At 42.6% G+C, this 23,590-nt stretch overlaps 1 protein-coding gene across 4 annotated transcripts in view; it reads left to right on the forward strand.

Annotated features, from left to right (window-relative positions):
* Positions 1 to 23,590, forward strand: part of bsna (bassoon presynaptic cytomatrix protein a) — a 139,405-nt gene that overhangs the window by 13,866 nt on the left and 101,949 nt on the right. For all 4 annotated transcript variants that reach the window (XM_072713119.1, XM_072713120.1, XM_072713122.1 and 1 more), the window contains exon 2: positions 2,963 to 3,428. In XM_072713119.1, the coding sequence (XP_072569220.1) occupies positions 2,963 to 3,428 (466 nt within the window). The remainder of the gene's footprint in view (positions 1 to 2,962; positions 3,429 to 23,590) is intronic.

Raw genomic sequence — 23,590 nt, forward strand, 5'->3', positions numbered from 1 at the left:
CCTTTAGATGCATTAGATGCATGAAACACATAGAGCCTGGCAAATTTATTTTCACAAGCATGTTCTGGCTTGTTCATTGGAGCTGTTCCCAGAGATAAGCTTGTACAGCAAAGACTTTCACGGACTGAGCTCTTTGCGAATGCAAATTCGCTCTCGTTCGCGACTATTTTAGACGCGGCGAGTGTAGTTAAGTAGCTGCCGGTTCTCCGTTACCGGCTATTTGTATCCGCGGCACTAATTAGCAATGTGGCCGCATCACCTGAGAAACATAGAAGAACTATGGCAGTGATAACGAGCAGCTTAGGGATGTAAGTGCACCCTGAGGACCATAAACCTACCCGGCTATAAATATGGTTTTACTCCACGATATTAACGCACTGAACAATATGCAAAATGCGAAGGTGTACAGCAAAGCAGAAGTGCTGACGACTGGTATGAAGAACAAACAAATCTGCTGAATGCTGAACTGAATGCTAAAAATCTATTAGTCATAAGATGATAACAACATATTTTAATAAATATTGACAAAGCGATAAGCTTCAGTTCTGGTGATTTGGACCGAAATCTCTTGGTTAAGACTGATTCTGCGTATGTCTGTTTGCCACCTGTCATTTATGTCTGCTGTGTGCTTTCCATCATGCAAAAACAAACATGTTAATAAAACACTGAACACGGTAAAGATCTACCGCTATATTTTGAAATATGATGTATATAGCAAAACAACAACAACAACAATAATAATAATAATAATAATAATAATGACAGACATAGTGTTTGTCAGCTGATGCAAGACATGCAGGCAGAACCAAGATGAAATCATTAAGTGTGGATTTTGTTATGATAACTAGACCATGAAATCTTCATGCATGATTCTCATCCATTACTCTGAAAGGACTGTTGGGTGGCTCACATTGTGGACATCCATTATTGCGGGAAATGTGGGCTGTTTCCTGCTCGCCCGTCCTTCAGAGGCGGGGTGCTGGCTCTGTGCTGTAGCTGCAGAGAGGCTTTCCCTGTTTGCATTGGTGGACTTTTCCCGGAGGGCGGTGCTGAGCTGTTTGTTGAGTCTGTGGGCCTTGAAGTGATAGTGGCCCAGAGCACGCTTGAGTAATAAAAAGGACCTGGCCTTCGATTAATGTCTGTCCACTGAAATACTTAACTAAACAAAACTGCATTTACAGTTTCCAAAAAAAATGCATTAAATGCGTAATATTATCCCTTTTTGTTTTTTAACACGCCTGTTATGAATGTGCTCTGCTGTCTGCTGATGAATTGCTAATTCTGTTGTGTGTGTAGATTATGTTACACTGGTTGATTATAATAATACTGACTGAAAAAATACACGAAAAGGCCCATCTTGATGCATACAACTTCCTATGTGCCTTAAAATATATATATATTTTTTAATGTTTAGCACAGTAAATTTAAATATCATTTAAAATTTTTAAAAAGCTTATCAGAATTGAAACCGTATTTAGAAATGTACTACTGTCTGATTTAGGATGGTCTAAAATAGCTAATTTTGATAAATGTATGGGAATGTCAGCAGAACCCCGGAATGTCCAGCAATCCCAGCCAGACTTATATATTCCACCATTAATGCTTAACCATTCCCAGTGTCTTTGGTCACACACTCTGTCAGCAGCACACAGCACAGTGTGTCTCAGGCAACGCCCAACCGCTCTCCTAGCTGCATCAGATTCTCAGTGCGCCATCGCCCACTGGTGCTATGTCCCACTTGCAGCTTGCAGTGGGTGTGGGATGGACTGCCTGGTTTACGTGCGATGGCCGTGAGCCTGGCCTGCCGATTGCCTGACTGCCGCAGGGATGCGGGCCGGCTAGCCTTGGGTCTGTGCAGGGTGGAAAACGAAGTGCTGGGTTGGGGAGAATGGAAGCCCCATGCAGGCTGTTCTACGTGCAGCTAACTGGAACCTCATTGTGAGATTACAGGCTGACATTTATGGGACATTTATGTTATAAATAGTAAACTCAGCCACTGATCATAGCTTTTGGTGCAAAATATCATGATGTTACCTTATGTATGCTAACTTAGTGCTGCTATAATTTGCTATTATACAAAGAGCAAGTTGAGGGAGGCGTAAAAACAATTTCCCCACGGGGATCAATAAAGTATCAATTATTATTATTATTAATTATTGCTGTTAGGGACATGGTGACAGGGTCCTTTACTAGGCTGCTCTGAACATTGTTTCTTAAGGACAGTAACTACAAACATCAAGCAGCGTGCTAAAAAACAATGTTCAGCTTTTTGTATAATTCTTCGCTCACTCTTTAACATGAAAAATGACTCACTGCAGTGAAATATTTAATCACATTAACCTCCGTGAGATGATTGTGCGTGTGTGTGTGTGTGTGTGTGTGTGTATGAGTGCTCGAAGGGTAATTTATTATGTAGAGACCCTAGCTGGATGCAAACCTTTTTAGTCAGAAAATAATATTTTTGATGCCACACAATTAATCAAGGTAACAACATTAAAAACAATAAAAATGATGTTTGCAATTATTTGTGTTTAAATGTACTTTGTTTTTAGGTATATAAGAATCAAAGCCACATTTCTTTGATGCAATAATCTTATCCATACTCCAGTGCTCCCATATTTTAATTAATTTGATTGTAATGTATTATGAAATGAGTGACTAATGTTTAACTGAGTAAACACAGAAAATGATGACTGCAGGATTTCTTTACGTTTGGCAAGCATTCAAAAGTGCTACCTTCATAATTTTATTTAAAAATTAAATGAAATAAATTTTATTTTAAAGTACACATAGACATAATGTACTCTATGTTACTTCAGTCTTGCTAAAATCCTGCTGTGATTAGTGGCCGCATTGGTTCCTGCACATCAGTAGAGACTGACTGCAAAGCAGCGTTCCTGATGTTGTTGAGCCAAGCTGGGCAGGACCAGATAACAGATTCTTTTCCTTCTGTGTTTTGAAGGCCGGGTGGGAGACAAAACCAGACCGACCAGTTGCCTGGATCGAGGCTGGGGACCCAACCTGGCTATGGTGACAGCAGAGCAGGGGGTGGAGCTCGAGCGGAGCCCTACCGCTTGGCCACCCACGAGAGTCCCCGGCAGCAGACCCCCGCACAGGGCCAGGCCCAAGGGCCGGGCCAGAAGCCAGGTGCCGGCACGCATGCCTCCAGGCGCAGCCTCCAGGTGGATGTCAGCGGTGCCGGCCGCTCTGGCCGCTCTCCATCTGTGTCTCCAGACCGGGGCAGCGCCCCCTCCTCTCCATACTCCGTGCCACAGATTGCGCCGATGCCGAGAAGCAAGCTGTGCCCCGTGTGTAACACCACGGACCTCACAGCATCCACTGACCCACCTAACTGCAACAACTGCACGCAGTGCCGGTCCCTAGTGTGCAACCAGTGTGGATTCAACCCCAACCCACACCTCACAGAGGTACCATAACCGCTTCCTGTTTTCCTCATCCAACCCACACCTCACAGAGGTACCATAACCGCTTCCTGTTTTCCTCATCCAACCAGCACCTCACAGAGGTACCATAACCGCTTCCTGTTTTCCTCATCCAACCCACACCTCACAGAGGTACCATAACCGCTTCCTGTTTTCCTTATCCAACCCACACCTCACAGAGGTACCATAACCGCTTCCTGTTTTCGTTATCCAACCAGCACCTCACAGAGTGTCCTAGTGCACATTCAGGGATGTGCATTCGATAAATTTCCCTTGATTCAGTCACTTCCTGTTTTCCTCATCCAGTCCACACCTCAGATAAGCCTGCACATGCCTCTTAGGAATTTTCAAAATTCATTTATCAGTCCTAAAAAAACTCTGGGCCCCCTTCCCTCACATACCACCCTGGTACATAGCCATGCAGTAAGGTGACAGGTTTGAACCCTCTTGAAATTAGTTTGCTTTGGATCACGCACGTTAGTAAAACCTTGAAATTTGCTAGACCTCCCTGAAATTCATTTCTGGCTGCCGCGCTGATTTCTGGTGGCATAATCTCAAGCTAATCAGGGTGTGAGATCTGTTAAGTTGTCTGCTGATGCCTGCCATCCATCAGTGTGAACTGAAAGACCTGCCTCTATAGAGCAGCAGAGGCTTTACTTAGCCACACCCAAGTAGCAGACAGTGCAGAGGAATCACATTTATGGAAGAAGGCTGTGCAATTATTGACGAGCGGTTGATTGTGAGACGACTTGCTGTTTTACATGCCTCCTATGAGAGTACTACTTGCACCTCAGTTACGGCTTCTGTAATCATTCTTTGCTGACCATCAATAACATTGACTAATCAGTGTTTGGAGGATGTGTCTAATAAAATATGACTCGGGCCATGTTGCCTCACTGGGGTTTGTGAGTCAAATTGTAGGCTTGTGCAAGAAATAGTTGCAGAACCAGGCAAATAGTTATCAAAAGCGGCACAGCTGCCCCCAGTGAGTCATAACTGACAGTTATAATTGACCTATTAAAGCACAGTAGGAAGCTTCAAAGCTACACAACAGTTTACGAGAGCTGGCAATACACAATTCGATAAGCCTTTTAACCTTTCCGTCCCTTAGGGGAGACTAATAATCTGTTTACATGTATTTCAGTCTTGCTTGCGCACAGACAGTGTGAATAATGATTTGCTCCAGGTGGGAAGCCAGCATGTCTCCCTCTGACATGAAGGAGCGCTATGGAAGTTCTAAGAAAAAATAACTCTGGCAACAGCATGCATTGCAAAGAAACAGACTTCCTTTTGCCAGGGTGCAGCTTCCACATTGATCCGATCTGCACCGTGTTGCAAAACTAAGCCAACAGAATGCGCTTTTATAATACTGCACCCACGATTAAAGTTAGAGGACTCTGTTTCTGACTCTTGCAGTCACTGCGTGACACTAAAGGCTGCTGTGCTGCTGTTGTAACTTGGACAGCGTGAAAGGAATCAAATGGTATTATTTTAGGAGACAAGAAAAATCTGCGGCCCACTGATGCAGTGATGACAAGGGGCAGATTCACTAACGGCTTATCCAGCAAATATTTGACCAGTCAATAACTGGAAACTTGACACTTGTCTCTGCACAGCAGAGGTGCAGCTCTGGGAGCCGGCCGCTGCATTTAAGTGGCCGGGTTCACAGCGCCGATGAGCAGATGAAAGCTTCAGGCCTCTCGTGCTAGAGGCAGGGGCAGCGACATTAGCAGGAGTTACCGTCGTCTGAAGAAAGCCCACCTAGCTCTTATGCTCTCTTCCTCTTCGGGAGATGCTGAGACATGAGCAATTAGGAGCAACATGCAACCCCTCACTCTCCTCACAGATGCTGCTGCTTTGCAACGCTGGTGTTCCAGCCTATTTTCAGCCCATTCTCAATCGCAAACAGAATGAGATTTCTCCATGGAGACAAATTCAGAATGTGTCCTCGTCATCGATGTGCCCCAGGAAAAAAAAAGAGAGAGTTTTGTCACTGCAGTGTTACCTTTTAAGATACATTTCAGAGAAACATGCGTGTTCCCTCTTCTGTGAGTATTGCCCGATCGGGTCACCCGAACATGCACACATGCACACACATGGTTAGAGGAGAACACACGCAGTCTCACACCATCACACGCATATAAATAGGCACACACAGTACACTCAGGAAGCAGAAGCTGAGGCTCATTTTTCCTTCTATGACTGCACCACCACTATGACAAGCTCTAGCTATTTTCCACTTGCCTGCTTTTATGAGGTAGTCATGTGGCTTCTTAATGCTCTCCGCATCCCCGTGCGGGGGGGTGGGGGGGGTGGTGGTGGCAGATGGGATAGTGCAGAAAAAAGGCTGGAAGATGCTGAAGCATAAACAAGGCTGGTCACCAGATTACCGTAAAGCTCGGATGTTAGGAGACACCACTCCTGCTCGGGCTTGTATAAGCGTTCAGCACTGACGAATCCCTTCATATGCACTGTGCTGTCTTACCAGTCCAGGGCCTAACAATGGACCACTGCAGGATCAAAATATAACCATTGAAGTGCATTTACTGGAGCAGTACAGTGTGTGGGCCTCCTCTCTTAACATTTGGCTGTTAGTACTGTAAGCCCTTTCACAGGATACTGAGATTGCTGCAGGTTTTACTCATGCCGGGGATGAAGGATGAGTCAATTATGCATAACACCTATACAATTACATCTTTCAAGTGTTTTGCTTTGTAGGTAAACACTTCAGACAAATTAATGCTCACACGTCTGTTGTTCATCATTATAAATAACCTTCTCACTGTGAAAACAGGAACAAAGTCTTCTTGATATCACTTATTTGTAATTAACAGCTGATTCAGATGTATGATATTAGAATTTTTGCTATTTTTATATAATGTGCGTAGTGAATTATGTTTTAAAAGCTTGCTACAGTACAAAACAGAGCAGATCCAGAGATTTGAACAAACATGTATAAAACGGACAGCTGTCTCTCACTTTCTGTATCTATATCTAAATCTATATCTTAATATCTATATCTTATGTATGTGTGTATACATATGTATATATATATCTCATATGTATATATATATCTCCAAGGGGGAATGAATTACAATACTTGATTGAAAAACGAACCTGTAAAGAGCTGGACATTGTTTTATTGTCACCAATGTCGAATAAATTCAATGCATCTATAACATGATATGCAATCATCGAGCAAATGACGTAAGCTAATATCTCAGATATCCTCAAGACTTTCCTTAATGCTCGTCTGAGCTGCAGCCCCGACTGAGATGATCTAGAGTGATTGTGTGTGGAATTTTGTGAACACTCAACTGCCGACCCATTTCCAAGGAAATCAAATGACTGCGAAGGTGCTTAAAAGGGAAGGTGAAGAGAGACAGAGAGGAAGCAGGGAGCTTGTGCATTTCTGCATTGTTAAAATGGGCCTGTTTGAAAGCCATTCTGCAAGAGTAGCACCAGGCATAGACTTAGAATGCAAGCAGATCTCATAGTACCACCTCAAAACAGGTGTTTGCTTTAGTGGAGATGAAAAAAAAGGCTTGCGATGTTTTCATGTGTCTCCTGTCATTCGCAGCACTTTATCTGGTAACGTAAACGACCTTGCCTAGTGTGTGCTGTGTTAAGCACTTCTGAGTGTGCATCTTTTAAAATGTATATTATTTGTTGTATTCCGATTCCATGTTTAAAATTATGTCACGATAAGACGAGTCAATTTTCCCATCACTTAAAAAGTGATTATTTCAACACATTTCTGAATATGTATGCCTATATGAGGCAGGATGTGTCCCAGTGCACATTCAGGAATGTGCATTCGATACATTTTCCTTGATTCAGGCTGTGCATTAGTTCCTGCTGGCTGAAGTAAAGACTCGGATGCACTCTTGTGATGTGAAGATGCAAGCAGGATGAAAGAGGACTGTGCAGACATATTTATCTGAGAACACTAAGGCTGTGCAGTGGGTTGAAGGAGGTTGTGCTGTGGAAGAAGGTGTCAATCTCTCTAGCTTCAGCCATCCTTAGATAAAGGTCATGTATCAAACTGATTGTTGTAAAACATGTGTACAAAATCCTTTCTCCTGACATTCTCTCTCCATGAAGATAATTTTATTAAGGAAATAAGAGATTAGGAATCGCTGGACAAAATCCTTTTGATTCCTAGTGTTTTTGCTATATTCATTGTTATTGTGAAAGACTGAATTAAAATGGGTTGAAGGCTTAATATTGCCAGCTATATTAAAACAAACCCAAGAGAGGTAATGTACTTGAGTAGTCGAACCCCTGATTGTAAATTGTGATTGCATTAGTATGTCTGTTTCATTCATTTGTTCAGGTCCTTCGGGTATAATTTAAAGTACTTAAAAACAATGGGACATCATGGTTATATATATATGATTCAGGGAGTTCTTGGTTACAGTTTTCTAAGTAGCTGATTCTGAAATTAGCAACTAGCAGTGGTTTGTAGGGGGTGGTATGGGGGTGCAGTGGTTAGCATCGTTGCCTCATGCCACTGGGGCCAGGGTTCGAGTCTCCACCATGTGTGTGGAGTTTGCATATTCTCCCTGTGTCATCATGGGGTTTCCTGCAGGTACTCTGGATTCCCAAATAGCCCATAGGTGTGAATGGTATGACAGTGTGCCCTGTGATGGGTTGGCACCCCGTCCTGGGTTGTTTCCTGCCTTGCACCAATGGGCTCTGGACCCCCCCCCCCCCCCCCCCCATGACTCTGAATAGGACAAATAGTTTCAGGGAATGGATGGACAGTACTCCCTATCAAATTATTTGAATTTAACCCACACACAGTCTCATGAGATAACTTTCCACACCTCTGTTTGGGGAGCTTTTGTAACATGTTGAAGAATTTAGAATCTGTACAGGATCTTAAAGAGAGGGACAGTAGAGATGGGTCAGGATGTGGGTAATTTCAGGAGACAAGTCCCTCTATGCCGCTGTATCTTGTCTTATTGAGAGTATAATGAAAGTTTTCTGTGTGTGTTAGAGAAAAGTGGGATTAGGGGCAACAACTTCACATTTTCCTCCTTGAATTTGGAGAGCAAAACTACAGTGCTCAGTTAGCCTGCTCTATATATTCTTAGGGTATTAATAAAATCGCCCCATTCCATCCACAAGTCCCCGTGTCCTGAGGATCTAAGAACTAGGTTCTTACAGAGTATTATCTAGGATGCTTGTCTCAAGGCCTGATTATTGTAAGAAAAGACACTTACAGCAGTTAACCAACTGCATTTAGAGATTTAAACTGTACTGTAAATGCGAAAAACATAAACATAAACATATGTTTGCATAACTAGAAAAATGGTGAATTGTGCATTATGTTTGTTTCCAAGCTATGAGTACTTAGAGCTGCCCATGCTACAGCTACCTCTGTGGGTTGAAATGAAAACGGGTTGGTGTGTGTAGTTACTCTATAGGTACACAGACCATGCAGGACGGAGACAGGAGTCTTGCATCTGGGAGGTGCTCACAATCCTCTAGGCTGTTAGACCTCGTTTTCAAGGTTTCTTGGTTGTTTTTAGATTTATATTTATTTAGAGGACACTTTTGTCCAAAACTACATGCAAGTGAGGAAATCTTGGGGTTGATGAGCAGGGTGATCCAGCATCCGGCTAAGGTTAAGCGCCCTGCTCCGGGCCCAGTAATCATGCGGTTATTCTGCTGGCCATGGGATCTGAACCCACAGCGTTTGAGACACAGGCGCACCGCCGGATCTGCTTGACATGCTTGTTATGTATCTAACATCAGAGGATGTCTGAGCTTCAGTTACTTTGTGCCCAGCAGCAGGACCAGCCTTTTCATTAAAGATTTCTAGGTGTCTGAACCCCCACTGCCCTCACGCTCTATCACATGTCCACCCTCCTCCACCTGAACAGTTCACTTTTGAAATGGTGGGACTGTCATAAAGCTGTTTGCATCATCAGTGTGAGCAATTAGACATCAACACACTGCAATTTGGCTTATTTACTGAACTGAAATATCCATGATCACACATAGATAGAAAGGTGGACTGGGACTTACATGTGGTGAGTTCCGTGGTCTTTCTTACAGTTTGATACTGTAGCATGAGGAGTTTATTTCCCAGTGTTTCATCCAGGTATGCATGACCCCAGAATGTGATAAAAACCTGTCATTTTGACATTGCGGGGACCATTTTTTCAGTCCCCACAAGGGGAAATTCTATTTTATTGAAATCTGTGATTGCAATCAAAAAACTAAAAATGTCAAAAGTCTTGTGTTTTATTTGCCTACTTATGGTTAAGGTTAGGGTTGGGTAGGGGTTAAGGGTGCCATTGTTGGGATTGGGGTTATGGCCATGGAAATGAATAGAGAATCCCCACAAAGATATTAATATTGGTCTGTGTGTGTGTGTGTGTGTGTGTGTGAGAGAGAGAGAGAGAGAGAGCGCTGTCCTTCTGGATTGCAGCACCTCCCGCAGGACCACTCTATGAGATCTGTTTAGCCATTAGAAGTGCGAAGGGGATAATGTCGCTGGAGGTCACATGCCCCCAGAGTATTAACATCCCCAGATTGTGGACTACAAACAGGGTCAGGGCAGAGGGTGCCCAAGCCTCTGGCCCACATCCCTCTTGTGCAAAAGCATTGCGTTGTTGGTGAATCATTGCTTATTCTCATTAGCACTGACTATTGAAGGTCACTGCTGAAGTAAACATAAATGGAATTTAAATATTATATTATCAGCAGTGATTTATACTGTAACTGATTATGACTCTTTGTCTTTCACGTTGTGTGAATTGTTTTCTTCTGAAGTGTTAAGTTGTTCAACTGTCCTTTCAGTCTGGCAGTTTGTTTCAGGGCACACTATGGGAAAATTAGAGTAATCTGTTCTGCTATGTCACCTTGTCATGTGTTTTGGTCACACAACACAGGGAGAACATGCAAACTCCACACATGCAGAGCAGGGTTCAAACACCCAAACACAGAGGTGTGAGGCAAAGTGCTATTCATTGAGCCACCATCTCAGCAGCTGTCATTAGCACCGAAGGCCATATCAGGGTCTGCTTGGCATCTTCAGTGTGGAGCCATGCTGGCAGGTAATGTGAAGCATGAATCACTGAATGCAGCAGCTCAGAAGGACAGTGATGATTAACATTTAGGGCACATGTTTGTTCTTAGGGGCACCACATTTCAGCCATTGTTGATTTTCAAAATAATCCGAGATAATCAAAGAACCAAGCTGCGGATTACAGCCTAGAACAGGAAATGAACTGGTTCTCTTTCATTACTTTAAAAGAATTTTGAAAGAAATTTACTTTTCTTTTTTAACTTGCTTTTCATATGTTTTGAAGGCTGTATGTTCCTTGGGAAATGGAAACGTGATTTCAAATTCTGGGATATATTTGCTTAACTCGAATTAAGTAATAAACAGTCACGCCGATGAGCTTTTAAAGTTATTCTGGATAAGAAACATACAAAATTGTTCTGTTTATCACCGGAAAGACGGAACATGATGTGCTAATGCAAGTGCTTCTCGCTTGCCATTCATCCACTGCTGGTCTTGGCCAGCTGAATTATTTGGGGCACTAAAAACAGCACTGATGCGACTCATGCATTTGTGCTTTAAAAAGCACCATACAACTGATCGCCACTCATATTTTTATGTACAGCCTTATTTGTTAGCTTCGTTTTTCTCTAAACTGCGAGCTTTGGTGTTGGATGTCCCTCAGAGCATGTCTGCATTGCCCATTTGTTGTCCTAGTTGCATTGGTACTTGAACATGTTTAACATCTCTACCATGGTAAACCGGGGGATTTGTTTTTGCTTCGGTCAGATTGTTAACTTGTTTGAATACGCATGATTTTATAAACAACATTTTTATCATTAAATGTGATACCTTGTGTGATTGTATTATTGGGTATTTGTGAAGCCTTGCAGTTAAACCAGTTAAAATTCTGCTTTTACTTGGTCTGACTGTATTATTGTGCATTTGTGAAGTCTTGCACTTACTTGCTTATTCAATAAGTCTTCGGATTACTGTCATGAATTCTCTCTGTCACAGAGAAGGCTTCAGATTCAGATTTGGATTCTACTAGAAAACTAAAAATACTGCAGGATAACTCACATATTCATCCATATTTCATAGTCTCATAGTCAGTACAGGGTCACGGTCTGCCTGGAGTCTATCTATGCCATTGTTTATTATTGTGACAAGTCAGACCAATCACAGATCAGCCAAGCAGATTTGAAATTAAAAACCAAAAATGTTAACATTTTAGCTGCAAATTTAGCTGGAGTTGTGCTGAAGGGTCACTTGGCTGACAGGTAGAACATTCTCATCATTTGGCATCCTACCATTCCCTTTATTTAGGTTAACCACGAAGCAGTCCTCGTCTGCAGTGACGACGGAAGTTTCTTTTTTTAAAAGCTGTTTTACAGAAGCAGCTGGATAGCTTGAGAAAGGCGAATATACTGTAATGCTCCTATGCTGGCAGAGAAGTACATGTGCACGCCTTCTTTCTGCAACTTCTTCAGTCTGTATAAGAAATGATGTCAAGCCAAGATCCCTTATAAACTGTACCAGAGTCTCCAAAATGAAATGATGCAGCACTTGAGATTGTGTCCATAATGACGCTGGAACAGCTAACCTTGTACACTGTTTTGATGAATATGAAAGATTATTAATTTTGTTGCTTGGCATAACAGGGCCAATATACTGCAACTGCAATGTAAAGTTTCTCTCTGAGATTGGATCTGGTGTAGCACAACTTCCTCACCCTTGTGCTGAATTTGGCTTATTGTACATCATACCTATTCTATTTACAGGTGACCCACTAATAGGAAAGCTCAGCTCTCCTTGGAAAATAGAGCCTTATTTAAATGGTGTAATTGTTGTTATTTAAAGAGTCACATTCCACCCTGTATATATCTGCCATTAATAATACCAACTTTACACATGTACATTTCCAGGCACCAGATGAGAACACAGCTCTTCTCTTTTTGTATTGACTATTGACTGCTGCCAAAAGAACTATGGTCTTCTTCATGAAACAAATTGGGACAGGTGAACCAATACCTATTCAGGAGTTCATGAGGGCTGTAAGATGGTGGTGGTGTGTGAAGGTAGCGGAAACGGCGAAGTGTGCGGCTGAATGAAGCTTAATGTCATGAAGCTTTCTTTTGTTCAGGTGAGGATTTGGGTGACTGGCTGGATGTTTGATATCCTATTGGTCGATTTTTTATTTATAGATTTAAGATTTGTCTTTTCCCCTGCATCAATTTCCTGGTCCCCGGAAATAAAGCACAGCTAGCCTGCAGTGGGAGTATTGATTCTGAGTGAGCTTGGGCCTCGCTCTGGTATAATAAGGCAGCAAGTCTTCAATGTCGGGGAAGACGGACCTGGACCTTAAATTAACCTCTGCCATTGCTCTCCCATGTCTGCTTTTTCATTTACTGTTATTGAAGTCAAATTCACTGATGGAAACCTGGTTCTTTAAATGAAGATTTTTTGTATTCGGAATGTACAGTTTTTAAGTTTTTTTGCTCTCAGTTTTGTTAATACAAATGAATATAGCTAATATTTGCTAATATTTATTATATTAGGTACAGGTCGTCGCCAATTTACAAACTATGCAACTTATGACTGATCGACTTTACAGCCGTTCCGAGACGGCAAATATGTGGCTGCAAGTGCTGCCCAGCCGGAGTGTATGACAGTTTCTGCCCCAACTGCCGGCAGCAATGACTAAGAAAATGGCGATAAAAACACCAAACAATATAACATAAAGATGGTATAATTTTATTACACAGTATGATATACATATCATAATTTTTGCATATAAAATAAAGGACCGTCTTTCAACCAAATCGAATGTGATGGGTCAGTCGGAACCGATTGGTCAACATGGTTGACATGTTCTTTGAATCCCCGTTTTCAATGAGTGTTTTTTTTATTCCAGTTAAATGTTTCTTTTTAATTGCTAGATCCCACTGCTAAACCTGCTTCACCACTGGCTTTGCTGGTGTATTTGGCATAGGCAGCTGTACAAATTGTCAGTTTTTTCTCCAGGTTTCAGTAAATTGTGCTGCCACTCAGTCGTTATTGGGTGATCCAAGCCTTGGACTCAGGGAATTATCAAACTGGTCCATTCCTGAAATTTTTTGATTGACACCTATGGGAGGGCAGAACACAGGGTGACTGTAGTTAATTCTCCATGGTGATGAATCACCAGCCCCTAGACATCTACCTTCAGGTCATGGATGAAAAACAGCTGAGCCTGATTGGACTGATAACTTATAATGGTCAAAACAGGGTTAGTGAATCTGAGAAGGTGGCGGGATTTCAGGTGTCCTTTTTGGCAGTGGTTTTTAACCCGGTCCTCGGGGGGCCCCAGCCAGTTCACGCATTTGCTCCCTCCCTGCCCCTAGAACAAAAATGTGGACTGGGTGGGAGCAAACATGTGGACTGGGTGGGAGCAAAAATGTGGACTGGGTGGGAGCAAAAATGTGGACTGACCTGGGTGAGTAACACTGATCGATAACAATGCTGCAGTAATATGCTGGGCTGTATTCAGGTCCAGCCAAGCTAGGCTAGGTTTGGCTAGATGAGTGTAGTTGCATCTTATCTTTCATAGTTTTGCCTGAGATCTGTTTGTTTTTCTTATAGGGACCTCACCCCTATTCTATATTCAGATCCTCCTGAATAACAAATATGTGTGCCACCCATGAATGCTGACAAACTCCTGTTCAATGTAGTTTCCATTGTTATTACATTTGTTCTAACAGTTAGATCAATTCCCTAATATTTTTTTGTCTGTAATGTACTTTTTTGACGTTCATCCATTGCCCATATTTTGACTTCATTTCACTAAGCATGTATGTGACTGCAGACATAGTTAATTGAAATACTAATTCTGACATAAGTACAGTGGATTCCGCTTATAGTGATCACATCTGTTTGGGTGAAACTGATCGCTATAAGCGGATGATCATCATAACAGATTTTTTTCTTCTTCTTTATCTCTCATGCAGATTACCATCTAACTGACATTTGTATATTTATTCCTTATTCCATGAATATAAGGTAACAAAAATGGACAGTGTCGCTGCTGCATCTTGTTGGTTCGTTTTTAATAGTTTATCATAAGCTTCAATGAGTCTTTGTAATTGAGAGAAAATGACTTTCTTTTTCCTGTTATGTTTTCTTAGCTTGCAGCATTAGCCTCAGGTAGCTAGCAGAAGCAGACAGGTTACTGCAAGGCAAAGTAGCCAAGTAAAAAAAACACAAATTACCATAGTTTAAATTTTTCCCAGATGTTATCATGCATAAAAAGACCCAAAATGAACACTGCAAGTGGATGACTTGATTACTACAAGCAAATTATTTAAACAGTATTTGTACTAGAATGATTCTGTCCCAAGCTTTTGATCCTTATAAGCAGTTAATCAGTATAAGAAATTTCCACTGTATACTGTATATCAATAGTGGGATCTCATTCAGGCTGTACCCTAGCCTTGTGCCTTGTATCTTCTGAGATCGGTTTCTGCTCCCCACCCCTACCCAATTCCACCCCCACAAGAATAGGGGGTTAAATAGATAGGCGGAAATATCTTCAATACATATTTTGAAAAGCTGGTCACTGTTGGTATATGCTAATGAACTACATCTGCTGTAGGAAGATATGGGAACTTTAATGGTGAACTTTGAATTTAAGAAAAACAGACAGCATCAGCCACAGTGAAAGGTAGCGCAGTGTAGCGTGTCCTTATATTTAGCTTCTCTTGGACTGCTTGCGAGAACAGCACACTTGCCAGGTAACAGATGACACTTTGTGTACACCCATGTGATCCGTGTCCCTGATGGCCTGGCCTCCCTTCACGCCCATGAGCAATCTGGCGCTGAGTCAGTAAGCTAAATGCCGATCGAAGGAGCAACACAGGCTCTGCTGCCGGCAACCCGCAACTAGGAGGTGCTTGACAGGTCAACGAAGCTGCCATATACAGACAAGCGAAATCCTCGGCGAATTAGCCTCTGGTGCCAGGTTTTTTCCTGCTGCTCGTGGCCCCCGGTCACAGTTGGCGGATGAGAATGCTCAGAGTGAGACCAGAGGTCTCGTGTTCTTTGGATCACATCCTTTGGCTTCGGAATTAGCTAGCTAATTCCCTATATTCAGCAGTGAAACACAGCCTGGTTTCCTACTGTAATGCATGATTTGTCATAGTTTGTCATCATGTGACTTCAAGATTTATGTTATACAAATATTGAAGGAATATGGGATCTATCTTTGCTTTTCATTTTTTATTCTTTTTTTTTTTTTTTTAAATGAACATCCATTTAGCTGCTAAATCTATTAAACCCTTTTAAGAATTCCTTAACCCTCTTAGGAAAACTCAGATGTATTCTGTGCCATTTAAAATTTGGAAGCCATTTTGTGTGTTTGACCAAATATTGCCACAGAGCGCACAACCGCCAATGTGCTTTCCGAATCCCACCTTGCTGTGCAATTTAACCCAGAAGTACTGTATTTTTGCATTTTTATATACGGGAAGTGTCGCAGATATCCCTGCAGCAGCTATCACGTTTCATTGGTGGAATCACGGCTTCGATTGTATCAGCACATTTGATCTCAGCTAACGGAGTTGCTGTCAATGAGCTCAGTGGTTTGAGAGACAGCAGATCTGTGGCTTGTGGTCGAATGGCAGCGGGACGTACCAAAGTCATCGAACACAGTTTCAGACACCAGTACTGGCAGGGTGTTCGTTAGCACCCTCTGTTATAGCTAGCTAATGTCCTAAACAAAAACTGAATTATTGATATGCTATTGTGGATGTTTTGGTGTGAACGTAATTAAGTTTTCGGAAATAATGTTCCTTAGTTTTTTTAATGCTTTTACAGAGTGCAGATTGTGAGCAGTCTTTTATAGCCAGAAATGTATTTATTTTTATAGCCATAGAATTAATTTTAATTCAAAAAGAAGATTGATGGTATGAAGGCAGCTGCTAGACTGCAGTGGTACTCAATCAGGGGAGCCTTTCCCATTTGTTATGAACGGAACCACTATGGAGTGTGAAATACAATTCACATCTTAATTAGACCTCAAACCTCTTCATGGCTTCTGGCCACGTTCTAGCAACAAGCGACCAGCGCAGTCTATGAGATCAAAGAAAATGACATGCTGCTGGGTTACATCATTAGCATTTGTGAAAATGTGTGTTTTTATTTGCACGTGCCAATGTGGGAAGGTGGTACTGGGGTGAAGTCCAGAGTTTTGGGCATCCCTAATCTCCTGTGCCACAGGCAAGTATGATAGTAACACGACTAAGGTCCTGACATCTTAATGAGGTTTCAGAAATTTTACAGCAACGTTTCTGCATAAACCACAGTTCATTGCTGCTTGCTTACAGTTTAGCTGTTATATACTTGTGTAACTTTAATTATGTAATTTTGGCAAGTCTTGCTGAAGAATAATTCACAGGTGTCCCTCAGGGATGTAAGATATATGGAATGCAGTAGGAATATAAGGTAAGATCATCCTGTTATATCCTCCTGAGACCTCACCCATTCATTTATGTCCATTGTAGTGGACATTTTGTTTTTGCATCTATCTTTTCACTGATGTAAGGAAACATATTTATTCCTGTTGTACACTAAAGAGAACATGCTGAGAAATTAGAAATAAAAATAAATTTGAAAAAAATCTAAATTGTAAGATGTCTTATTTCCTCCAAAGACAAAAAACCTAAAATTTTGAAGGACACTTTTTTCCTTGGGTCTCAGGAGGATATAAAGAAATGCTGTACTTATAAATTATTTTCTAAATACGCACGGAAGAGAGGTAGACTTGATTTTTTGATTTGCTGCCTCGTGAAAGATTTAAAGTCTGATTTCTCATTCAGCTGTTTTTCTAGCGGCAGAGTGATTCCTCAGGCTCCATCCCTAAACTACGATTGAGTGATAAAAATATCCTCAGCGTGCATGTTGTTTGGCTCCATTTAAACTCATTGAAGGAAATTCTTTTGATGTTTGCTGGCCCAGATTTGGAGTTGATAAGAATCTACAGTACAAATCCTTCCCGTTAATAAAATGCCATGTTCAACAACTAATTTCCTGGCTTGGGCATGGGGTAGGTGGGGTGTCATGCGCTTGTGTGGCATGGTACTGTACGTGTATTTTGCGAGTAAATGTGTGTTGGTCATGCAGAACGAGAGAGAAATGGCTGACAGTAAATTACAGCCCATCCATCTTCCAGCCGCTTAGCCAGTACATGGCTGCAGGGGAATTCAAACTCCAAAAAAACCTACTTTCTTGGTTTTGTAACAAAATATTTTTTTCCTGTTCTGTACTGATTATATCATGTTTATTTTTCTTCTGCAGTCTCTTTTACTTAATGCATCTAATGTCTCCTTACTTTCTGCTCTATTATCTGTTTAGTTCTCCCTATGGTCCCCTATCTCTGTGGTGTCGTCTCTCCTCTGCTCTCTCTCTCTCTCCCCCCCGTTCTCTCTCTCCCTCTCTCTCTCCCTCCCCTCCATTCTCTCTCTCCCTCACTCTTCTCTTTCCTCCGTTGTTCTCTCTCTCTCCCTTCTGTTCTCTCTCTCCCTCGCTCTCCTCCCTCTCTCTCTCCCTCTTCTCTGTTCTCTCTATCTCTATCTCTCTCTCCTCCCTCACTCCCACCCTTTCTCCCTCTCTCTCTCTCTCTTCTGCTCTCGCTCTCCCTCTCTCATCCCCTCTCTTTCTCCCCCCCCTCTGCTGTCCTCTCTCCATGGTCTCTCCTCTTTATATCTTTTTCCCTCTGGCCTTTTTTCATGAGCTCCCTTTTTTCTTGCTTCACTTTCCCCCTAACATTTCCCCCCTTTGGTTCCCCTCAGCATAGGATACCCTTCTCTCTGGTCTTCTGAGGTGACTATCTTCTGCTCTGCTTTCTCTCTTCTCCCTCTGTCCTTGTTCCCCAGGCTTCCCTCTCCTCTGGCCATCTGTTTTTTATTCGAATTCAGATCTGCTTCATAAGCATGAAAATGGTATTTTTGTGGCTAAAGCAATTAACACGCAATATACAATCAATCAGATTCAGATAGCATGCTGGTGTCTGTCTGTCACTCTGTTTGCCTCTGCCATTTGTTATATCTCACTTCAGCATCTCACTTTAATATGAGAACTGGCACGTTAATACAAAAGGCTACCTGGCTTTCCAACATGCATTATTATGGATGGTTTTCATCTTTGTGATGTAGTGGAACATAGTGGAATGGCAATGGTGTATTCAGATTACAACTTTGATAATAACTGAATGAAACTAGAATTCAGTGTTGTATGTCGCTGCCTGGTCGTCCTGTTGGCTTCATCTGCTGGGGATCTCCAGCAGGCACTGGGGCGGTTCGCAGCCGAGTGCGAAGCGGCAGGGATGAGGATTAGCACCTCCAAGTCCGAGGCCATGGTTCTCAGCCGGAAACGGGTGGTTTGCCCTCTTCGGGTTGGGGAAGACGTACTGCCTCAAGTGGAGGAGTTTAAGTATCTCGGGGTCTTGTTCACGAGTGAGGGTAGGCGAGATTGGGAGCTGGATAGACGGATCGGAGCGGCGTCTGCAGTTCTGCAGGCGCTTAACCGGTCCGTCGTGGCTAAGAAAGAACTGAGCCACAAAGCCAGGCTCTCGATCTATTGGTCCATCTTTGTCCCTACCCTCACCTATGGTCATGAGCTATGGGTAATGACCGAAAGAACGAGATCGCGAATACAAGCGGCCGAAATGAGGTTTCTCCGCAGGGTGTCTGGGCTCTCCCTTAGGGATAGGGTGAGAAGTTCGGATATCCTGGAGGGCCTCAGAGTAGAACCGCTGCTTCTTCACGTCGAAAGGAGCCAGTTGAGGTGGTTTGGACATCTGGTGCGGATGCCTCCTGGGCGGCTACCCGGAGAGGTTTTCCGTGCATGTCCTACAGGGAGGAGGCCCCGGGGCAGGCCCAGGACTCGCTGGAGGGATTATATCTCTCGGCTGGCCTGGGAACGCCTCGGTGTCCCCCCCAAGGAGCTGGTGGGGTTAGCTGGGGAGAGGGAGGTCTGGGTGCCTCTACTGAAGCTGCTACCCCCGCGACCCGAACCCCGGACAAGCGGTAGATGATGGATGGATGGATGGATGGATGGATGTCGCTGCCTAGATTCCTGCCTTTTACTTTCACCTTTTCCTCTTGTCAAGTGAGAATTCCTACAAAATTCTACACCTGTGCCCAACATTTAAAAGATATGGCAACAGAAAGACTGACACGCTGGGGTGAGGAATGTGCTGTCTGATGGAATTTAAGGTCAGGGATGTAGTGAGACGCACATAAGGTAAGAACGCTCCCTAGGGACGGTGTCGTGAGGCTCTCACTTCACATTTGGCCGTTTTCCTAAGTGAACTTGCCAGAGGCTCCACTCTGTAGTGTGAGGACTGACAGAGTTTATCTGTCCTCCATTTATCAGCATCATCCGCTCATCCAATTACAGTCTCAGTGATCTGGGACGCAGGAAGCTCAGGATGAAAGGTGTGCGCACATACGCTAGAGGCAATTAGCAGTCTCCAGTTCAGCTAAACAGCACGTCTTTGAACCACGGCAGGAAATCTAGGGAAAACCCGAATAAATGTGACAGGAACATGCGATAAGTCAAAGACTGCAGCCGGCTTTGCATCCAAAACCCAGGAGTTAGAAGGTAATGGCCCTGTCTCTGAGCCACAATGGCATCTCCCTCAGAGTTCATAAAGACAATATTTACTTAAAAGTCACATAATAGAGGCACTTTGGCTCCCGAACCCCCTTAATTGCCTTTGAATGTTTTTTTTTACACTTGACTACAGCCGCTGCAATGAAAGGAAGAGCAGGCAGAATTTTGTGTTTCTGTTTGTTCCCCCTTGGAGTTTAAAACCCACATTTCCCCCCCAAGTTTGATGAAGCTGAGCCCAGACTGTTACCACGGAGAAATGTCAGCACAGCATAAGACCAGCCGTCACTGTGCCACTCTGACTGCCGATAAGTCAAGCCCCATGGGGCTCATAAAGAGGACCAGAAAGAGGGCTTTTATTACAGAGGGTACTTAGAAGAAAACAGCCTGCAGCTGCAGGCTGCGGTCACAGGGGGAGCTGCGTGGAACAGGGTGGACGTGCAGTTGAGTTTAAACAGGCCTTTGGAAAATGCACTGAAGAGTCTGGGCCTTGCTGTGCTAGAATGGCTCTTTGGTTTGTGAGGCCACTGAGAACTTGGAGCTGCATACGTAACTCACCCACTCTCCCTGGCTTGAATCAAGTTTTATTCACCAAGCTCATAAGACATTAATGCACAAGGAGTTTTTCCTGGTGGTGATGTTGCTTGTTTACACACATACATACTGGTGCACTTAAATATGACAATTAGGGATATATAACGGTATGCAAATTAGTAAACAAATAGAATATGAGCTTTAGAGACAATATTGACTTACTGTGCATAGAATTTACAAGTATATGTGGTGGTGTGTGTCACTGTGGGGTAGGATTTTGTACCTGTAATCAGATGATGGCTGGTTCCAATCTCATGGCACACAAACCCCTTGAGCAAGGCCATAAACCCTAATGGTGCTTTTCCACTGCCACCAGGAACCAATCCATACCCGAGCTGTACTGTGAACTGATGGTTTTCCATTGCAAAGTATGAGAGCCGTACCCGAGCCTTACCCATGCTCTTCCTGAGCCGTACCCAAGCTGTACTGTGAACTGATGGTTTTCCATTGCAAAGTATGACAGCTGTACCCATGCTGTACATGTACTGTACCCAAGCCATTCCCGAGCTGTACCCGAGCCATATCCGAGCCATACCCATACTGTACTCGATACATATCCGAGCCCTACCCATGCTGATATGGACCTGCCTACTGTACTAGCAGGGCTGAAGCGTGACCAAACCCAGCTGGTTACGTCATCACCATCTGATTGCTGGAAAGCTTGGAGATACCAGTGATCTGCTTCCATAAGCATGGATTATGTGAAGGAAAAACAGCATATACTATATATTCCTAATTATTAGTAGTTTCACAGATTGTGATGTATTAATGCCTTCCCGTTAAACTCGGAACTTGAAAATTTCCAACGTTTTTTTTACTACTTAAAAAAGCACTATAGAACAGCTGAAAGGATTGAATTCGTAATGCAAATTTGCACAAGCAAACGCTAATTCCACTAGCGTTTGATGCTAACATAACAGCAATTGTCACAGATGTGCTGGTGGAAATTAGCACACAGTAAAAAAACAACAACAATAAAAATTAGCACATAGTAAATCATGATGTACACCGTGTGGACAGAATCTTACATCACAGTTGCTTTCCAAACCCAGCAACGCCTTTACCGAGCGGACCTTCTGCAGAGGGAAACCGAAACGAGCTGGAACTGCACTGTAACTTCGCGGTACAGCTCTGGTACAGATCAGTTACTGTATGCCAGTGGGAAAGTGCCATAATTGCTCCTGAGATGCTGGCTGACCTTCTCTCTGATCCTTACCTGTATACCGTATACCTGCTAAGTAAATTTAAATACAAATATACATTGGTGCAGGCATGGAGTTACATGAGGTTTGGAAATATAAAGAGCATGGCATGAAGCCAAGGCAGGTCTGCTTGGCGCTGCCAACTCGCTTGCCGGGTGCTGTAATGAATACCATTTTAATCCTGGTACTAGGCTGCCAATATTTGTGTCGGTGGTCTTTTGAGAGAGAAGTGTCCTGTCACCAGCAGGGAGAGAGCTTTTTCTATCCCTCCTATGTCAGATTCTCTTGCGTCACATCACCTCATGAACTGAATCTGAAGTTTTGTTTTTTTATCTTTACTTACCTATGCAGACCAGTAATAGTAATAATGAAATGAGCAATGATGCTTAATATTGGGAGCTCAGCTAGGGCAGGCAAATATGGCAAAATATTTTTTCCTCATAATTTTTTTCATATCAGTTGATCTGGCTAATTATCACAATATAATTCATGTCAGTATTTCTTTACTTCAGGTGTCCATAAGATGGTCCATGAACAGATTAGGGTATGAAAAAGGTTGAAAAATGAATGAACTGTGAACTGAAATCCAGAGTTAGATACAGGTCCAGTAAGGAAAAATCCAGCCCGAGATTTTGTTTTAACCATCAGTTGAGTACTCTGTGACTGTGAGTCTTTATGCTCAACTGGTTGATTGATTGAAACAAAATCCTGGTCTGGATTTTTACTTTCTGGATCTGAACTATGCACCTCTGCTGAAATCTAATTTTATTAAATACCTTAAAAAAAATTTTGTGGCAACACGTAGCACTAGAAGATGCTGACAGTATGGTTTATCGCTGTTTTTTTTTTCTCTGACTGACTTGCTGCTCCTGCGGATGGGTTTGACATCACTGGTAGAGTTGTCATGCCTTCTGTAATGAAAAATAAAATGCCGTGTCCCATTTTTTTAACAATGTGGGCCGCCATTTGTCCCATACATGTTCGGTTTGAAAGTGGAAATCCTAATTGCTGGTGTTTTGACTGAGCACTTGCATTATATTCTTCTGGATGCTTCAAGTGGTGAAGCAAGTTTCCAGTATTCCAGTATTTTAGCTGGCACAAGTTTTTGACAGAGCTCACAGTGCACAACACCAGTCTGTTGCTTGTTGGACTTTAAACTGCGAAACGTATCATCACACCACCGGTGTCTTTTTATCTTGTCCATGCTGAGCTGTCATTTTCTTCACTGACTCTCTTCTCTTCCACAGACCACGTTACGAAATCATTAGCAGTTAGCATGCTCCTCTAACTAAAGAAACCTTGCTGGGCATTTGTTAGGCATAGGATGTCCGTTCTAAAAAGACAACCATATGACTGATTGGAATTGCGTTCGTTTCTGTGATGCGATAAGCTCTCAGAGTGTTCATTATCGACAATTTATCAAAGTTTTTCATTTCCGTATTGTTTAAATTTTATGTGATAATAAGTCAATATATTGTTTATATCACCCAGCTATAAGGTCAACATAGATTATGGCATATAAAACATGTTACAGTATAGAAGTATCCATTGATAAATAAATCTTCAGCTTATCAGTTTTTACATATGTGATTATTTGATCTCTTTACTGAGGTCCAACAAAATACAAGCCTGATTTTTCATTCTTATGAGTAACAGCTGGAGGATACCTGTATGTATATCATAAATCA

Source organism: Paramormyrops kingsleyae, chromosome 6, assembly GCF_048594095.1.
Source record: "Paramormyrops kingsleyae isolate MSU_618 chromosome 6, PKINGS_0.4, whole genome shotgun sequence".
In the NCBI taxonomy this organism is placed as follows: Eukaryota; Metazoa; Chordata; class Actinopteri; order Osteoglossiformes; family Mormyridae; genus Paramormyrops; species Paramormyrops kingsleyae.